At 41.7% G+C, this 13,203-nt stretch overlaps 1 protein-coding gene and 1 long non-coding RNA gene across 3 annotated transcripts in view; both read left to right on the forward strand.

Moving 5' to 3' along the window:
- MGMT (O-6-methylguanine-DNA methyltransferase) overlaps positions 1-13,203 on the forward strand; it is a 171,664-nt gene that overhangs the window by 216 nt on the left and 158,245 nt on the right. For both annotated transcript variants that reach the window (XM_074875559.1, XM_074875558.1), the window contains exons 2-3: positions 7,374-7,495; positions 10,182-10,225. In XM_074875559.1, the coding sequence (XP_074731660.1) occupies positions 7,374-7,495; positions 10,182-10,225 (166 nt within the window). The remainder of the gene's footprint in view (positions 1-7,373; positions 7,496-10,181; positions 10,226-13,203) is intronic.
- On the forward strand, positions 231-3,641 carry LOC141946181 (uncharacterized). Its single transcript, XR_012629747.1, has 2 exons — positions 231-642; positions 1,693-3,641. It is a non-coding gene; the product is annotated as an uncharacterized LOC141946181 (long non-coding RNA).

The raw sequence follows: 13,203 nt of genomic DNA on the forward strand, positions 1-13,203 counted from the left end.
GGGCGGGCTCGGGGCGGCCTCCGCGGGCCTGGCCCGGCCCGGCCCGGGTGGCCGCCTCATGGCGGCGGGGGGGGGGGCGGGAAAATGGCTGCGGGTTGGGGCCGGCGGGAGCTGCTGCCCGGCCGGGGCTGGTACCGTGGCCCCCTGAGCAGCTGTGGGGGGGTGAGCGGTCACAGTCCCTCAGCGCCCGGGTTTCACTCGGTTTTACCGCCCGCGGGATGATGGGGGCTCCTTTGCTCCCCGGGGTCCATATTCACCGACATCATGTTCTCTAGGAGAGGGAATAGCCCGGTTTCCTCCTCTCTGGCAGAGCAGGCGCTAGGCCCGGGGGTCGGCCGGTTATCATTCCTTTGGGGGAATGTTGCTGGAAGGCTCAACCCAAGCTGAACCCCAGGATTTGCTCCTGCCCCTGCCGAACCCCCACCTTGCCCTGGGGAAGCAGTTTTGTGGCCAGCCCAGGCACTCCTAAAAGTTGGTTGGTTTCCATCGGGCTGTGGGTGCAAGGGGTGAGGGGATGGCAGCGGCCAGTGGTTGCATCAGATCAGTGTGGAACTGCACTGAAATAATGTGTGTCAGACTGGTGCTCACAGAAAAACGGCCTATTGACAGAAAAGCCAAGCTCTGCAACTGTTTGTAAAACAGGTATGGTATTGTAACGGTGTGCAGCTTTTAAAACCAAAGTAAATGTAAAGAATGAATAGTTTAGCTTTTTGCCCCCAACTCCCAAATAAACGTGTTACTGAGTTGTATCTTATTTTTGTGAAGTGGAGCTCTTGCGCGTGGTAAGGTACAGTCTCTGCAGTGTTTCACACAGGAAAGCCTCCATTTTATAAACTGGGGCATAACACTTAGTTTAGAAATGATTGTCACAGCATAATTCTTGCGTCCAGGCTTGTGCCCCCCTGCGCAGAAGATGAGGGTTATCTTCTGGCGGGGTCTGTTGAGCTGACAGGGTTCCCTTGTGAACCTGATGGAGGTTTTGGCCTCTCGGCCCTGCCTGTCTCCCTAATGCACGGGGGAGCGAAGCTGGCGGCGTAGGGGCTCTCCCTCCCTGAACTGTCTCTGTGGCCTTTGGTCCTCCCTCGCTCGCATGGAAACACGGCTTAAATGGAGCCATGATAGGGGATCTCCTGTTGCATTACAGTGCCTCTCTGCCCGCTGGTGTGGAAGCCCACAGAAGGTCTGGGGAGCCAAGTGTCTCCTCTAGCAGCCCTGTTCCCCTGCCTGTGCAGGGGCACCCCTTTGGGGAGGTTTCTGTGTGCTCTCCGCAGAGCCAACACGCCTTTACGTCTGCCCCTTGTGTCAAGATCCGAAGGGTTAGTAAACATGGGACAACCTGGCGCTGGTGTTCAGGCTAGCGCTTGCAGCCTCAAAACTGAATCACAGATATCACAGAGTATCTTGTTTTAAACCCAAGTTATTCAGGTCTTAATTTTGCTCTCATGAACAGATACCCCCTCCCCGCTCTGGCTTGATTCATCTTTTAAGTTGCTTCATGTGTGTTTGACTGTTGTGATGTTTGTAAAACTTATTGCCTCTGGGGCAAAACTCCACCCCTGTAATGCAGGATACTTCTGTCTAAACCCATCCATTTATGTGAAATTTGCTTCTTTGTTTTCTTGTGAATGTTTTGTCTGTCTGTGACATCATTTTTCCCAAGTAAAAAGTTTTGTTTTCTTTGTTTTCAAACAGAAGTGTTCCAAATGTGGACAATTCTACCAAGAGCTTCAAGCTTCAGAGGAAAAAAGATGTAGCCATGTGAGCTTGCAAGGTGGCTTTAGCAATTCCTATCTGCATTCTGATCCATGACAAGTTAATTACACCAATTACACCAGCAACTGAACAGAAGCTCTATAGGAAACTGTTGTAGTTATATTGCAACTTGTGTTACCGTGACTACTTTATCTCTTGATAACTCTGTAATTAACTTGTCACCACTGTTTAATGCTTAACGTATGTAGAGAATCAGTTAATGGCATCACTAAAGGGATAGTAGCCTGAAGGAGAAGCTCATGCCCTTTGGGAAGGTTATCGGGGTTTCCTTGAATGGCTAATTTAAGGGCTTGTGCAGAAAAAGTATTAAGTTTGTTATGGGAAGTGTGGATAAGATGGAAAGGCTGCACCAGAGAAATTCTGTTTAAACTGACTTCAGTGACAGAGGAAACTGTTAGAAGAAACAGTAATGCAGAAAATCCAGAGGAGAGCATGTCGAAGATATGGGTGACTGTTTTTGTAGCATTCTCTTCCCATGCTGTTAGGGTTTTGGAGGAGCCAGAAGGACTGCTGTTTATGAGTTAACCCTCAGTATGCTGGCTGCTATACCCACTCATGCATGATTTGCCTGTGAGCCGTGACCTCCACCTCCGATACAAAGGGTGACATCCTCACTCAGGGGGACTGAAGGGTGGGTTCAGCAGTGATGGTCATTCTGGTGTTGGTGCTGTAAGAGCTTTGTGGGAACAAACTGTGTGTCCTGATTTTTTTTGGGGTGTTTATCATCAGCCTTGAGACTAGTGAGCCACTCTGCCTGGGATGGGGCTGACCTAAATTAAACTTATTTTTTGCAAAGAGAATGAGGCAAAGAAAAAAACAACGTGCATTGCTTGAGAAAGTTAATGTCTCTCATTTTATATTTCACAGAACAATACCTTAAATTCTGAATGTGTGAAACTTCTAAATACATCCTGAAGGCATTAGTATTCAGTCCAATACTTTTAAAGATTTCCTGCATTACAATAATTTCCTGTTTGTAGCACTGGTGAAGTCAGCAAGTGCTGTACCCGGCCTGTATTGCCCATTCCCAGAAGTTGTCTGGTGAAGCTGAACACACATCCCACCAATCGCATAACTCGTAAAAGCAAGCACTTGTTAAATCTATTTGTTTTTATTATGGACATCGATCTGCCAGTCGCAATAATGCATTTATGGACATTTTTCTGCAAGCGCAGCGCTGGTGGCAGTTTTTACTGACAAATTGAGTCATATGGACAGTAGTTCAAAATACGCTTACTTTATTGACGGATTGTGCAATTCTCTAGTTTACGGAGTGTTCATAAGATATCTGGACTGGTGAAGAGAATGTAACTAATGGGAAAATGTAGGGCAAAGTTTTAATTTCAGGAGGCTTGAAATCTTTTAGGTAGTGACAGGTTTCAGTGTGTGTCTTGGCTGGTTTTGTGAACTCTTAATGTCTTCATTAATGCCATAATTAAAAAGCAGAAGGCCTGGTTTGGTGTCCTGACTGCAGACTTCCAGTTCTGGAGTTTCTTACCACTGCAGATAACTGTGAAAGTTGCCTGTGACAGCACAGGCTTCAGTTGTGCTAATTTATCTGAAGGTATAATGAGCAAAATGCTCCCAACACAGGAAAAAAAAAAATCCTGTGTTAAATTTTGTCTCCTGTAAGGCTAATGTTGTCACCCAGCACAGGTGCGTTTGGGCCAGTATTAAGTTAAACATACAGCTGGAGGAACAACCAAGCTATAAAACTAGACCAAAGCTGTATTGATGTATTTTCAAGAAATACAAAATGCAAGTTTAAAACTGATGATCTATTTTGTGGTCCAGGCTACTGTTTAAAAGTCAAATGTATTTGAATGTCAATAAAGCTTGTGTAGCTTTGGAGTTTTATGGAAGCTGAATGATTGTAAAAGTTTTTCTTTGGGAATATGTCACAGTTTTGATGCCTTTTGCTAATCCTTTTTCAAGTTGTTTCCTTATTTACTATTTTATAACAGCAGAGCAAAAGCACCCTATCCTGATGCCTGTCAGGGCTATCTGCTATCGATTTATACTGTGCCAAATTAAGTGGTGTAATTAATTTCAGGTATCTTTTCAAGGCACTTGTAAAATTTGGATGTGCAGCTGAAATTCTCCCCAATGCAATCGAGGTTCTGAAGGTGATGAAAAATACTTAGATCTGAACAATCCACCTTTAATCCCGAGGAGGAGGAGGAAGTGGGTTCGTTCATACAAAAGTTCTGTCTTCCCCTCTGCTTTTCAAGTGAATTAGTAGTAAAATAGCACTACTGACAGACAGCCTGGAGTCTCAGGCAGCTTGGCAAGGGGGAGTACAGAAAAATTCCACCTCTATAGAAGCAGGAGCTGACGGCATCCGGAGAAGCAGCGAGCGTCGGTTCAGATCGCAGCATATGTTTGCTGCCCGGTGTGTAGCCGAGCTGCGGGTCTTGGGGATGCTGGGTTTGGGCTCAGAAACTAACTTTTATTTTACATTCAGAAATCTCACTTCTGAGTCAGGAAGTTTGAATCCCACTTTTCTGGGGGACGTGATGGTATAGCAGAAAAAACCACTAAATGCTTCGCCTTGTTTTTGTAGTAGTGGTTACATGCTGTTGAAGATGGGATACTGGAGAGATGGGCTTTTGGTCTTGCAGGATGGGTGCATTTTCAGGTTTTAATTCTTCAAATGCCGCTTTCTAGTGCATTATGATCAGATTAATGAAATCAGTATTTTGGTATAGTAGTATTTATTAGCAGCACAGCCCGCTTTGTTTTCTGAATCATGCCATCTACATGCTCCGAGTGCAAATTTAACTCCCTCCAGGTAACTGCATTAGCAGATAGCAAGTATTAATGCTGTCTTGTAAATGTTGCTGCTGCATAATCATCATTCAATAATATTTAAATTATCTGACTGCTCTAGATCAGTCAGTACAGTGCAAACAATAACATTATCTTTGGTTGTTTGTACATTCTAGTATGCAGAAGGTCTGTTAATTAGTTAAACTTCTTAATAAACACCCAAAGTATACTTAAGGCCCTGTTAAAAGATTAATTTCAGTTTCACATATAAAAACCACAAGATGGGAGAGTGTCTGAAAATGCCCGTGTAATGCATAGACTTGCTCTGGCAGCAGTGGGGTGGCTGTGGTTGACGGTACCTTTAGACTGTCAGCAGTGTCCCGGAGAAACAGTTCACACAACTTCCATCGATTTTCCCTTCATCTTCCCCACTGGAGTTTAGTATGATCAGATATAATGTGGCGGGAAGGGCGGGGGGAAAGGGAAATCCCTTGCACAGTCTCCTACTGGCACCAGAAATAGCTCTGGTTATTTGCTGGCTTCAAGCCCTGAAATACCAAGGTTTCTGGCAGGTTGATCAAGAAATGAGATTGACTTTATTCAAACTGGCCACCGTTGTGTATTTTTTTTTCTTTCCCTGGAAGATAAGTGAATTAGTTGGGTTTGAATCCTAGTTAGGGGCCATGGATCATCATCTCCTTTTAGCTTTGAGGCTTAGGCGGTGGACTAGAAGGCTTGTCTGGAAGGACAGGCTGGGTCTACAGCTGGTGTTGTGCTTTCAGAAAGTGAAATTGAGGCCCAACAAAGCAAACTGCTTAATCTGAGAGAAACTTTTTTTTAATAAATGCTTGTGGTTTTCTTAAAAAGAGCAGTAGTACTATTTTGTTTTCACCAATCACATGAGTTGCGTGTTAGTGAATGCACGTTGTTTTATATTATTGGTAATGTGTATGGCCTGGATTTGAATGCTTTTCAGTTGTCTTTTTGTGCAGCTATATTTGATTCCGTAGTGAGAGTTTCTAAGAATATGATTAACCCTATGGGTCATCTTATAATGTAATTATTAATGATTGATTCTGTTTATCCTTGAAATCAATACAAGAAGCAAAATGGTTTGGCACGTATTTGGGGTTGATTTCTAACATTCAGTAAACATGATCTTGTGACAAGACTAGTATTGGTTTATTACCCAGAACATGTTTGATGAATCTGAAGTGTGTAATTAGTTTTATATAATGACGGTGATACGTGGTGTTTTTTACATGACTTATGTTAATATGGCCAATAGTGTTAACATCTCCTGCCACTAATAGTTAGGGTGGGGATGTATAGTAATTGATCTTCCTGGGAGTGCTGTAATGTAAAAACAATTCAGGCTGTTTGAAGTATATTTTACAAGTGTGCATTGGGCCTTTGGGATGTTATACTGAAAAACCCAATTGTACAGTTACCATGGGAACCCAATTAGAATAGATTGCTTGAGTTTTTTTCAGTCTTTCATCTTGACCAAAAATCTAATGTACTTTAAATGTTTTCATATGGAATTTTATTCATATACTGGCTTGATATAATAGCTGTTTTTAAATTTTAGTACTGATACCAGAGACTATTATGTTCTGCAGATCCTGAGGACTTGTCTTTCAAGGAGACTCTTCCTTTAGCATTTAAAAGTTGATGAACTGGGAAAGATACTTTTTATAAATCTAAGAGTTCTTACCGTAGTGCTGCCATCCCATGTACTTTTCAGGCTGCAGTCCTGTGAAAGTATCTTAAAACCCAAGGACTTCTCTTCTAGACTATCAACAAAATATGGTTGAAATTTTTCATGGCCTTTAAGGATCTGATTTTTGATGTAACCTCTGACTTTTCTTTAAATTTTTGGTCTATTGACATATTCAAAGGTTTGGAATGCTCACGGGGTAGGTCTGGGATGTGTTAGCTTCCTGCACCATCCCATCTCCTGCTGTGCAGGAGCTCCCTGGCAGCGCCTGAAGGCATCTGTGTATCTTCCAGGTGTTTCAGGAGCATCCCACTGTCTGGCTGCTCGTCGGTGGGGCTTCACCCTCAGCCCAGCTCTCATGTGGGAACAGAAGTTCTGGGGATCTTGGACACATCTTGATTGAAAGGCCAAGGGGAGCTGAGGCAGGAGCTGTGATCCCACAGCTCAGATCTGAGGCAGGAGCTCAACAGGAGATGGGCTTCATTGGTCCTGGTCAGGCAGCTTTGGGCTAGTGACAATAGGGACAAATTACTATTCCCCCCCCACACTTCTGCTTGTTAATCAATCCCTAGAGTTTATCCTACTCTCTGCAAACACAGGAGGAAATTTTCCATTTTGGTGGAGGGGTTGCTGACGATAAGGTTTCAGTCTTCTAAGATGAGTCCAGTGATTCTGGTGTCTCAGTTCCTGGAACGTGATCCAGAATGAGGTACCATGATTGAATTTAATCAGTGGCAATTCCTATGTCATTAAGAAGAGATATTGGGTTCTGACCTTCAAAATCAACCTAGGGGAACCCTTCAACTCAATGTGAAAAGAAGTTAAGTCATGCATATATTGGCCTCTTACAACAAGACAGTCTCTGCAAGGTTGAGATGCATTTTGGAGCAATGTTTTGGACTTTCCTTGCCCTCTGACTCACAGCGGTGGTCTTGTACAATCTTGCCTTTCTAGCTGCAGGTCATCTTCTAACCGCTATGGCTTGGGCACTACTGGCTTTGCCCAAGTTATCTGCCGTCAGAGGAAAGCTGCTCTGGACTAGCAGATGGTTTGAGCTCAACCTAGGGCAGAAACAGGTCATGAACACTAATCAATCTCCATCTCTCCTCAGGCACTGTGCAGCCTTTTGGTTAATTTGTCCTTCTCGGCCGCTAACCTCACCAAGGTCTCGTGGTCCACAGTGTTTCACCGTTTGGGGGATTTACCAGCAGGGAGCGACCAACTGTGGTGCTGGTGAGGTGCTAGCTAGTCCCTTTGTAAGAATCCTTTTTCTTAAAGCTGGAACCCATTTCCTATTCTCCTCAAAGTCTAATCTCCTCAAAGCCGGGCTTAGTTTCTCTACCAGGCCTTGCATCCCTGGTGAGCTGTATGTGCTGACGCTCAAAGTCAGTTTGTATTCTCTGGTTCAGGAGGTCAAAAATACCATTTGGGAAGACCTTGACAAACACAGATGGGCATAAATTTCCTACACTGAGGAGAAGCTGGGTATCTTTCCTCATGCTTTGTAGAGACTGTTGCTTTGAGGAAGCGTCAAGGGGAATTGCCTAAAGCTATTGAAGAAAATTTTGGTGACTGATCTGGATTTACTCTTGAGCATTGTGTGGATTGCACTTAAAAGTATGTGAGCATCCTTATGGCAGTGCTGCAGAGAGTTTTAGATAAACATTAATGCATCGTGTGGAACCTGGCTAGCAATTAAACTGCTGTCATCACCACAAGTTAGATGCTATTTAAAGCAACTTGAAATTTAACTTGATTTTGGCATTTGGCACCGTGTCTTGCATAAACAGGGAGAGAGGCTGTGTTTCAAGTAAATAAAACCTGAAAATGTATTACGAAAAAGGATGTTTCCTGAGCAGTTTTGTCCCAGAGCTGTCTGCTGGGCTCTGAGCTCCTTCAGTCAGGATGAATGTTTGTTGTCTGGCTGTCCTGAGGGAGCGGCCCTTCACCCACCCATCAGCAGCTGCTCTCTTGGAATTTCTTTCCCAATGGGAAGGTGGGGAGCAAGTAGACCTCACCAGAACCCAAAGCAGGTGGGAGGAGATGGGAAGAGGGGCATAACTAACTGTTAAATGGTTAATTATTTAACATGTGGTACAAGTGAAGCAAAAGCACATAGGTGTCCTGGTCCTTCATACAAATGTGTCCTGACTTTAGTTGTATTCAGGCTGCAAAAGGCGGAGGTGTTTCGGAGGAAGGCTTTGGGTTTCCCTTGTGTGGTGGATGAGCCTGCCTTGGGTTACCTGCCCCTGTAGGAGCAGCGTTTTGGTGGGGGCTGATTCTTCTTTGCCAGGCAGGATGGAGGGGCTGGGGGTGTGCTGCCATCCTGGTGACACGGAGGGGGCCGGGCTGCTGTCTTGTCACACCGTCCTCTGCCCTCTCGGCAGCTGCTCTGCGCCTGGGCCTCCTGGCAAAGGCAGATGCACACTCCAGGGTATCCCTGTGTAACGCTGGCTTAATGCTGTGCGCTTCCACCCTGGCCTTCTCTTTGGGCTTTGGCCCAGCTTTGAAGCGAGCTGGTGGATAAATCTGCTTTTCGAGGCAAATATTCCAGCTTTACCCTTCAGAAAAATCTGAAAAAGCAGTGTTACTACACACCTTGAAAGTCAAAGCTCTGACATGACAATAGAAATAAATTGGTATTTTATTTTTAGCTCCATCACAGATAATTTAAGTAATGTTATCTTAGATTGCTCATCTGCCCAACTTATGTTTAAAAATGGAGTGAGTGATTTCTGCAATGCCTACCTTGCAAGGATATGATTGTAGTACCCTTAAAATACTAATTATTCAGGATCTTCATTTTAAACTGTTTAATTAAGATATAATACTAAATATTACTGTTTTCTTGCAAGTAGTTTGGAAGTAGCTATAAGTTCTGTTAATCAGGATCTTAGTTTTAAACTCTTAAAATAATTCAAATGTAATATTAATATTAAATATTACTGTTTCCTTGTAAGTAGTTTGGAAGTGACTGTAAGTTCTGTCACGGCCTTGGACTTCAAGACTTGATGTGTTTGAGAGGACTTGGAAAGCCTCAGATGTTCGTATCACTACTTTTAAGAGATTTATTATTTCTTAAGCAGATACAGTTATCCTCTCCTGTGAGTAGTGTTCCCTGACTTAAGTGGAAGAGTTCCCATTGATGTTGGCTGTGAGTCAGGACTCTGAGGCAGAGCTTTGTCAGATAGTCTCCCTGATTTTCAAAAATGTAATGTTTATAGCACATCTTTGCAAAGATACAGTGATCTTAGCTAAATAGCACTGAAAAGAAAATAAGAGGGGAGAGAACTGAGTGCCAAGGAAATAGCAATCATCCTTTATTTCAAAGGGGAGGGCAAAGAGGAACCTGTTGTATTTTTTGTTAATGCTGTGTAAATAATGATACTGTTGAAGATTAGAGGTAGAATCATTCAAGTTAACATTTCTTAGGTACTTTCTTAGTGTTTTGCCATCTGTATTTTTAAACCCAGAATATAACTAAGAAAGTCACTCGCTTTCATGCCTCAAAATGCGTTATTTCCTAAATCACAAAGGGCTGTTTATTTTACTAAGTAACTCAGGAGCGTGCTACTGCCTGTACAGATACTTCTTGAGTTAATACTATATCTTTTAAGGCATTCTTATTCAAAAGATCAGAGCTGTGTAGTGCTTGTTATGGAAGAAGTCTTCAATGTGCCATCTGTTGATTTTTTTGTTTGACTCGTAACAAGCAGATGAACTAATGAACATTCAAATTCCTGGTTGCTTGTAAAAAAAAAATCAAACTCCCTTTTGAAATCGTATATACTGAAACTTAGAGCCCATCTAAAAAAACGATATTCAGTTGGTTATAAAGAAAATGACACTATTGACATACACTGTTCTTCCTGGGGAATTCAAATTAAATCTCAATCTAACAGAATTTTTTGCCTTACAGGTGGAGACATTTCATCTACCATGGCATCAAGGCTTGTTCCAAATGTAAGTTTCTAGTAAAATATCCTTGCATTTAGGTGTACATTGAAAGTCCAGGATTACAAAAGAGTTCATGTAACATAGTTTGTTTTTTTCCCCGGTGTCCAGCAGTCAGTATTAAGAATCCAGTTGACAAGATTGATGCTGCATTGTAAATCTCTGTAGCTCTGTCATGGTTGGTAACAGGCATCAGTGGACCCTTCCCCATCAGGTATCCATCTGCCACAGAGCATGAACTAACAAGACAGTGCTACATTTTCAGTTATAAGTTAGCTGTTTGCTTCCATTTCCTAATAAATACCTCATTTATTGAAAAACAGGCTTGATTTTGAGGCTTGATGCTTCGGTGAGGTAAGTGTAGGGCAGTAACTTTATAGTCAAATAAGAAAACATGGTGGTTTATCAAGAAATACAGAACAATTTACCTTCCTGAAAGACATCAACACATTTTTAGTCAATAACCGTATTCTTCAAATAATTAAAATGAACTTTGAAGATACGAATAATTTTTTTTTTTCCTGTGGAATAACTATTTTTGTAACATTAGTAATGCTCCTCTAGGAAAATATTTCTAGTACAATCAAACTTGCATATCTAACTATTCCTGCTGGCAACTTCTATCACTGTTAAAAATGTCTTAATAGTGTCATGTCTTGTGGTTTTAATCTGTTTTATGTAATGTAATGCGGCTTAGAAAAGTAATATTTTGGCATATTCGGTGTGTTCTGCCCCTTTATGGAAGATTTCCTTTCTCTTTTCCACAAATTTTTTTTTTTTAAATGGAATGCTTGAGGAAGAAATTCAGGAAAATAAATTCTTGCCTCACTTTTTTCTATTAAACAATCAGCTGTTTAGTTATCTTTATGTATCTTCCAGTTGCAAACATCTTTTAGCAGGTACCTGAAATAATGGCAGAGAAATATTTGATTACCTTCTGCACAACTGAGCGTGGTAGGAAGAATCACCGTTTCCCTCTCAAAGCTAGGTGTGATATAGCTGGCAAGCGACATGAAACTAATAATTTATTATCTAACCTTTTCATTTCTCCCACTCTCACTTCTAGTTGAAAGGTGCAGCATTAGCTGTTAGGGGAGTTTTCCCTGTTTGATATGTGGAAAAGCAGAAGATTTGAGGTAAAACACGTGAACTCTGGCAGCCCCATCTGCCGTGGGGAGCAGGGTCTGCTGGGGGCTGTGCAGACACAGCCCCCGCTCCTCAGCTCTCTGGTCCTGTTTCCCCCCATTCTGGATGCATATTAAATATGTATGTAATGTAGCTTGTATTTCTTTAGTGATATTTATAGTGTGCGATTAGCTTACAGTTTTGCTTTGAGCACAACCACGCGTTGGTGTGACACACAATATATGTTTGGCATATGGTTTTTGCAGAAATCAATTATCACTGATGTAATGTGCTGAACAGTTTTTAAGCAGGTTGCTGAAAAATGGTTTCTGAAAGCGGCCAGACGTGGGCATTTTCCACAATTGCTGTATCTGTCTCCCACTCGATCCCTGATTCTGCTGCGGTGACCAAAGATGTATGTTGGGTTTGTGTGGAAGAAGCTGAAATGTGGCCGTGGTTCTGTGCATGAGCATACATCAGGAAGGGCTCTGTATGCAGGAGATGCAGGGGTTTGTGGTGTTCTTATGACAATGTGGCAGTTTCTCTCTTTCATGAGAAATGTAATTCGAAGTGTAATTCTGTTCCTCTCTGGATTTCTTTTAGTTATTAAATTTAAACTCAGTAAATAGATTCTTGTACTAAGTGTGATGCTTTACTCTCTGTTAATACAGTGAAACGCTTGTCCATGCTGTCCTGAATCAAACCGAGATTGATAACGATAGGAAAATTCAGATATGTATGCCAAGACTTTAATCTCATATTTTTGTACGAGTCTTCTTGGCACCTGTCTTTTGTGTGTATTTATTTTCCTGTAGATCTATTTGTATTTTTAGTGGATTTTTAATACACAGTTTGCTGCCTCATTTGTTTAAAGCTGTCCTACTCACTTTAAAAATTTCAATGAAATTCTTTCCTTGAACACAATTCAGATTCCTGACTCTCCTTCAGTTTAAGGAGCACTATTAATGGTTTTCTTCATATTGCTTAGATTTATTTTGTTATTACTCTCTAGCTCCTACTCTTCAGGTATAGCTATTTTGGTATTATAAAGAATGATGGATTATACAGGAAAGTTTCTTTTGAAGCACTCCTGATATTGTGCAATGCACTTGGGGGTCAGCTACACTTGACTGATGCATGATTTATCCGATGTCCCTGCCACTTTCTGAGATAAAGCTGCTATTTTATCAAAAATGCCAGCAAGTGTGATTTAGAATTTATACACCTCCCTTTTCAAATAATTGTTCTGATTACTTTCTGGCACGGCAATAAAATGATAAAGGTAATTGCACACAAATGTGAGATAGCACCAAAATACAATAAAATTAACCTGAATTAGCTTGACTTGTCGATGAGAAGTATTTATGAAATGCATTTTTGCAATAAGGGAGACTGATATTATAGCTGGAAGGTGAGTTATTGCCTTAATGTAATACTGTTTGAAATTTAAAAAAGAGACTGTTACAGTTGAGGGTGATTGTGCCTTTGAAATTAAGTTGAAGTGATTCTTATAATTGGCAGCAATAATGCATTGTGAAGGTAATATCTTTTATTGTGTTATGCCTAGTTGCATTATCTTTTATTTAGCTGGTCCTGACTTCAGCTCTGCAGAGAACACAAGAAGGAGCACATCAAGAATTTTGTGGATTTAGGTGATAAAAATTTGAAATGTTACCTAATATTAAAGTCATTCTTCTGCTAGATTTTTTCCTTTTTAGCCCATTTTCAGTTCCCCTGAACCTGATACAAGTCTCATTTGATTAAAATTTCATCTCTTTTCCTTGTATTAGAGCAGTTGCCATATTTACATACACAGCTGAACCCTGTAACAGTTGTGCACTGCAGTCTTGCTGTAGGTATGT

The sequence above is a fragment of the Strix uralensis genome, chromosome 7 (genome assembly GCF_047716275.1).
Source record: "Strix uralensis isolate ZFMK-TIS-50842 chromosome 7, bStrUra1, whole genome shotgun sequence".
NCBI lineage: Eukaryota > Metazoa > Chordata > Aves > Strigiformes > Strigidae > Strix > Strix uralensis.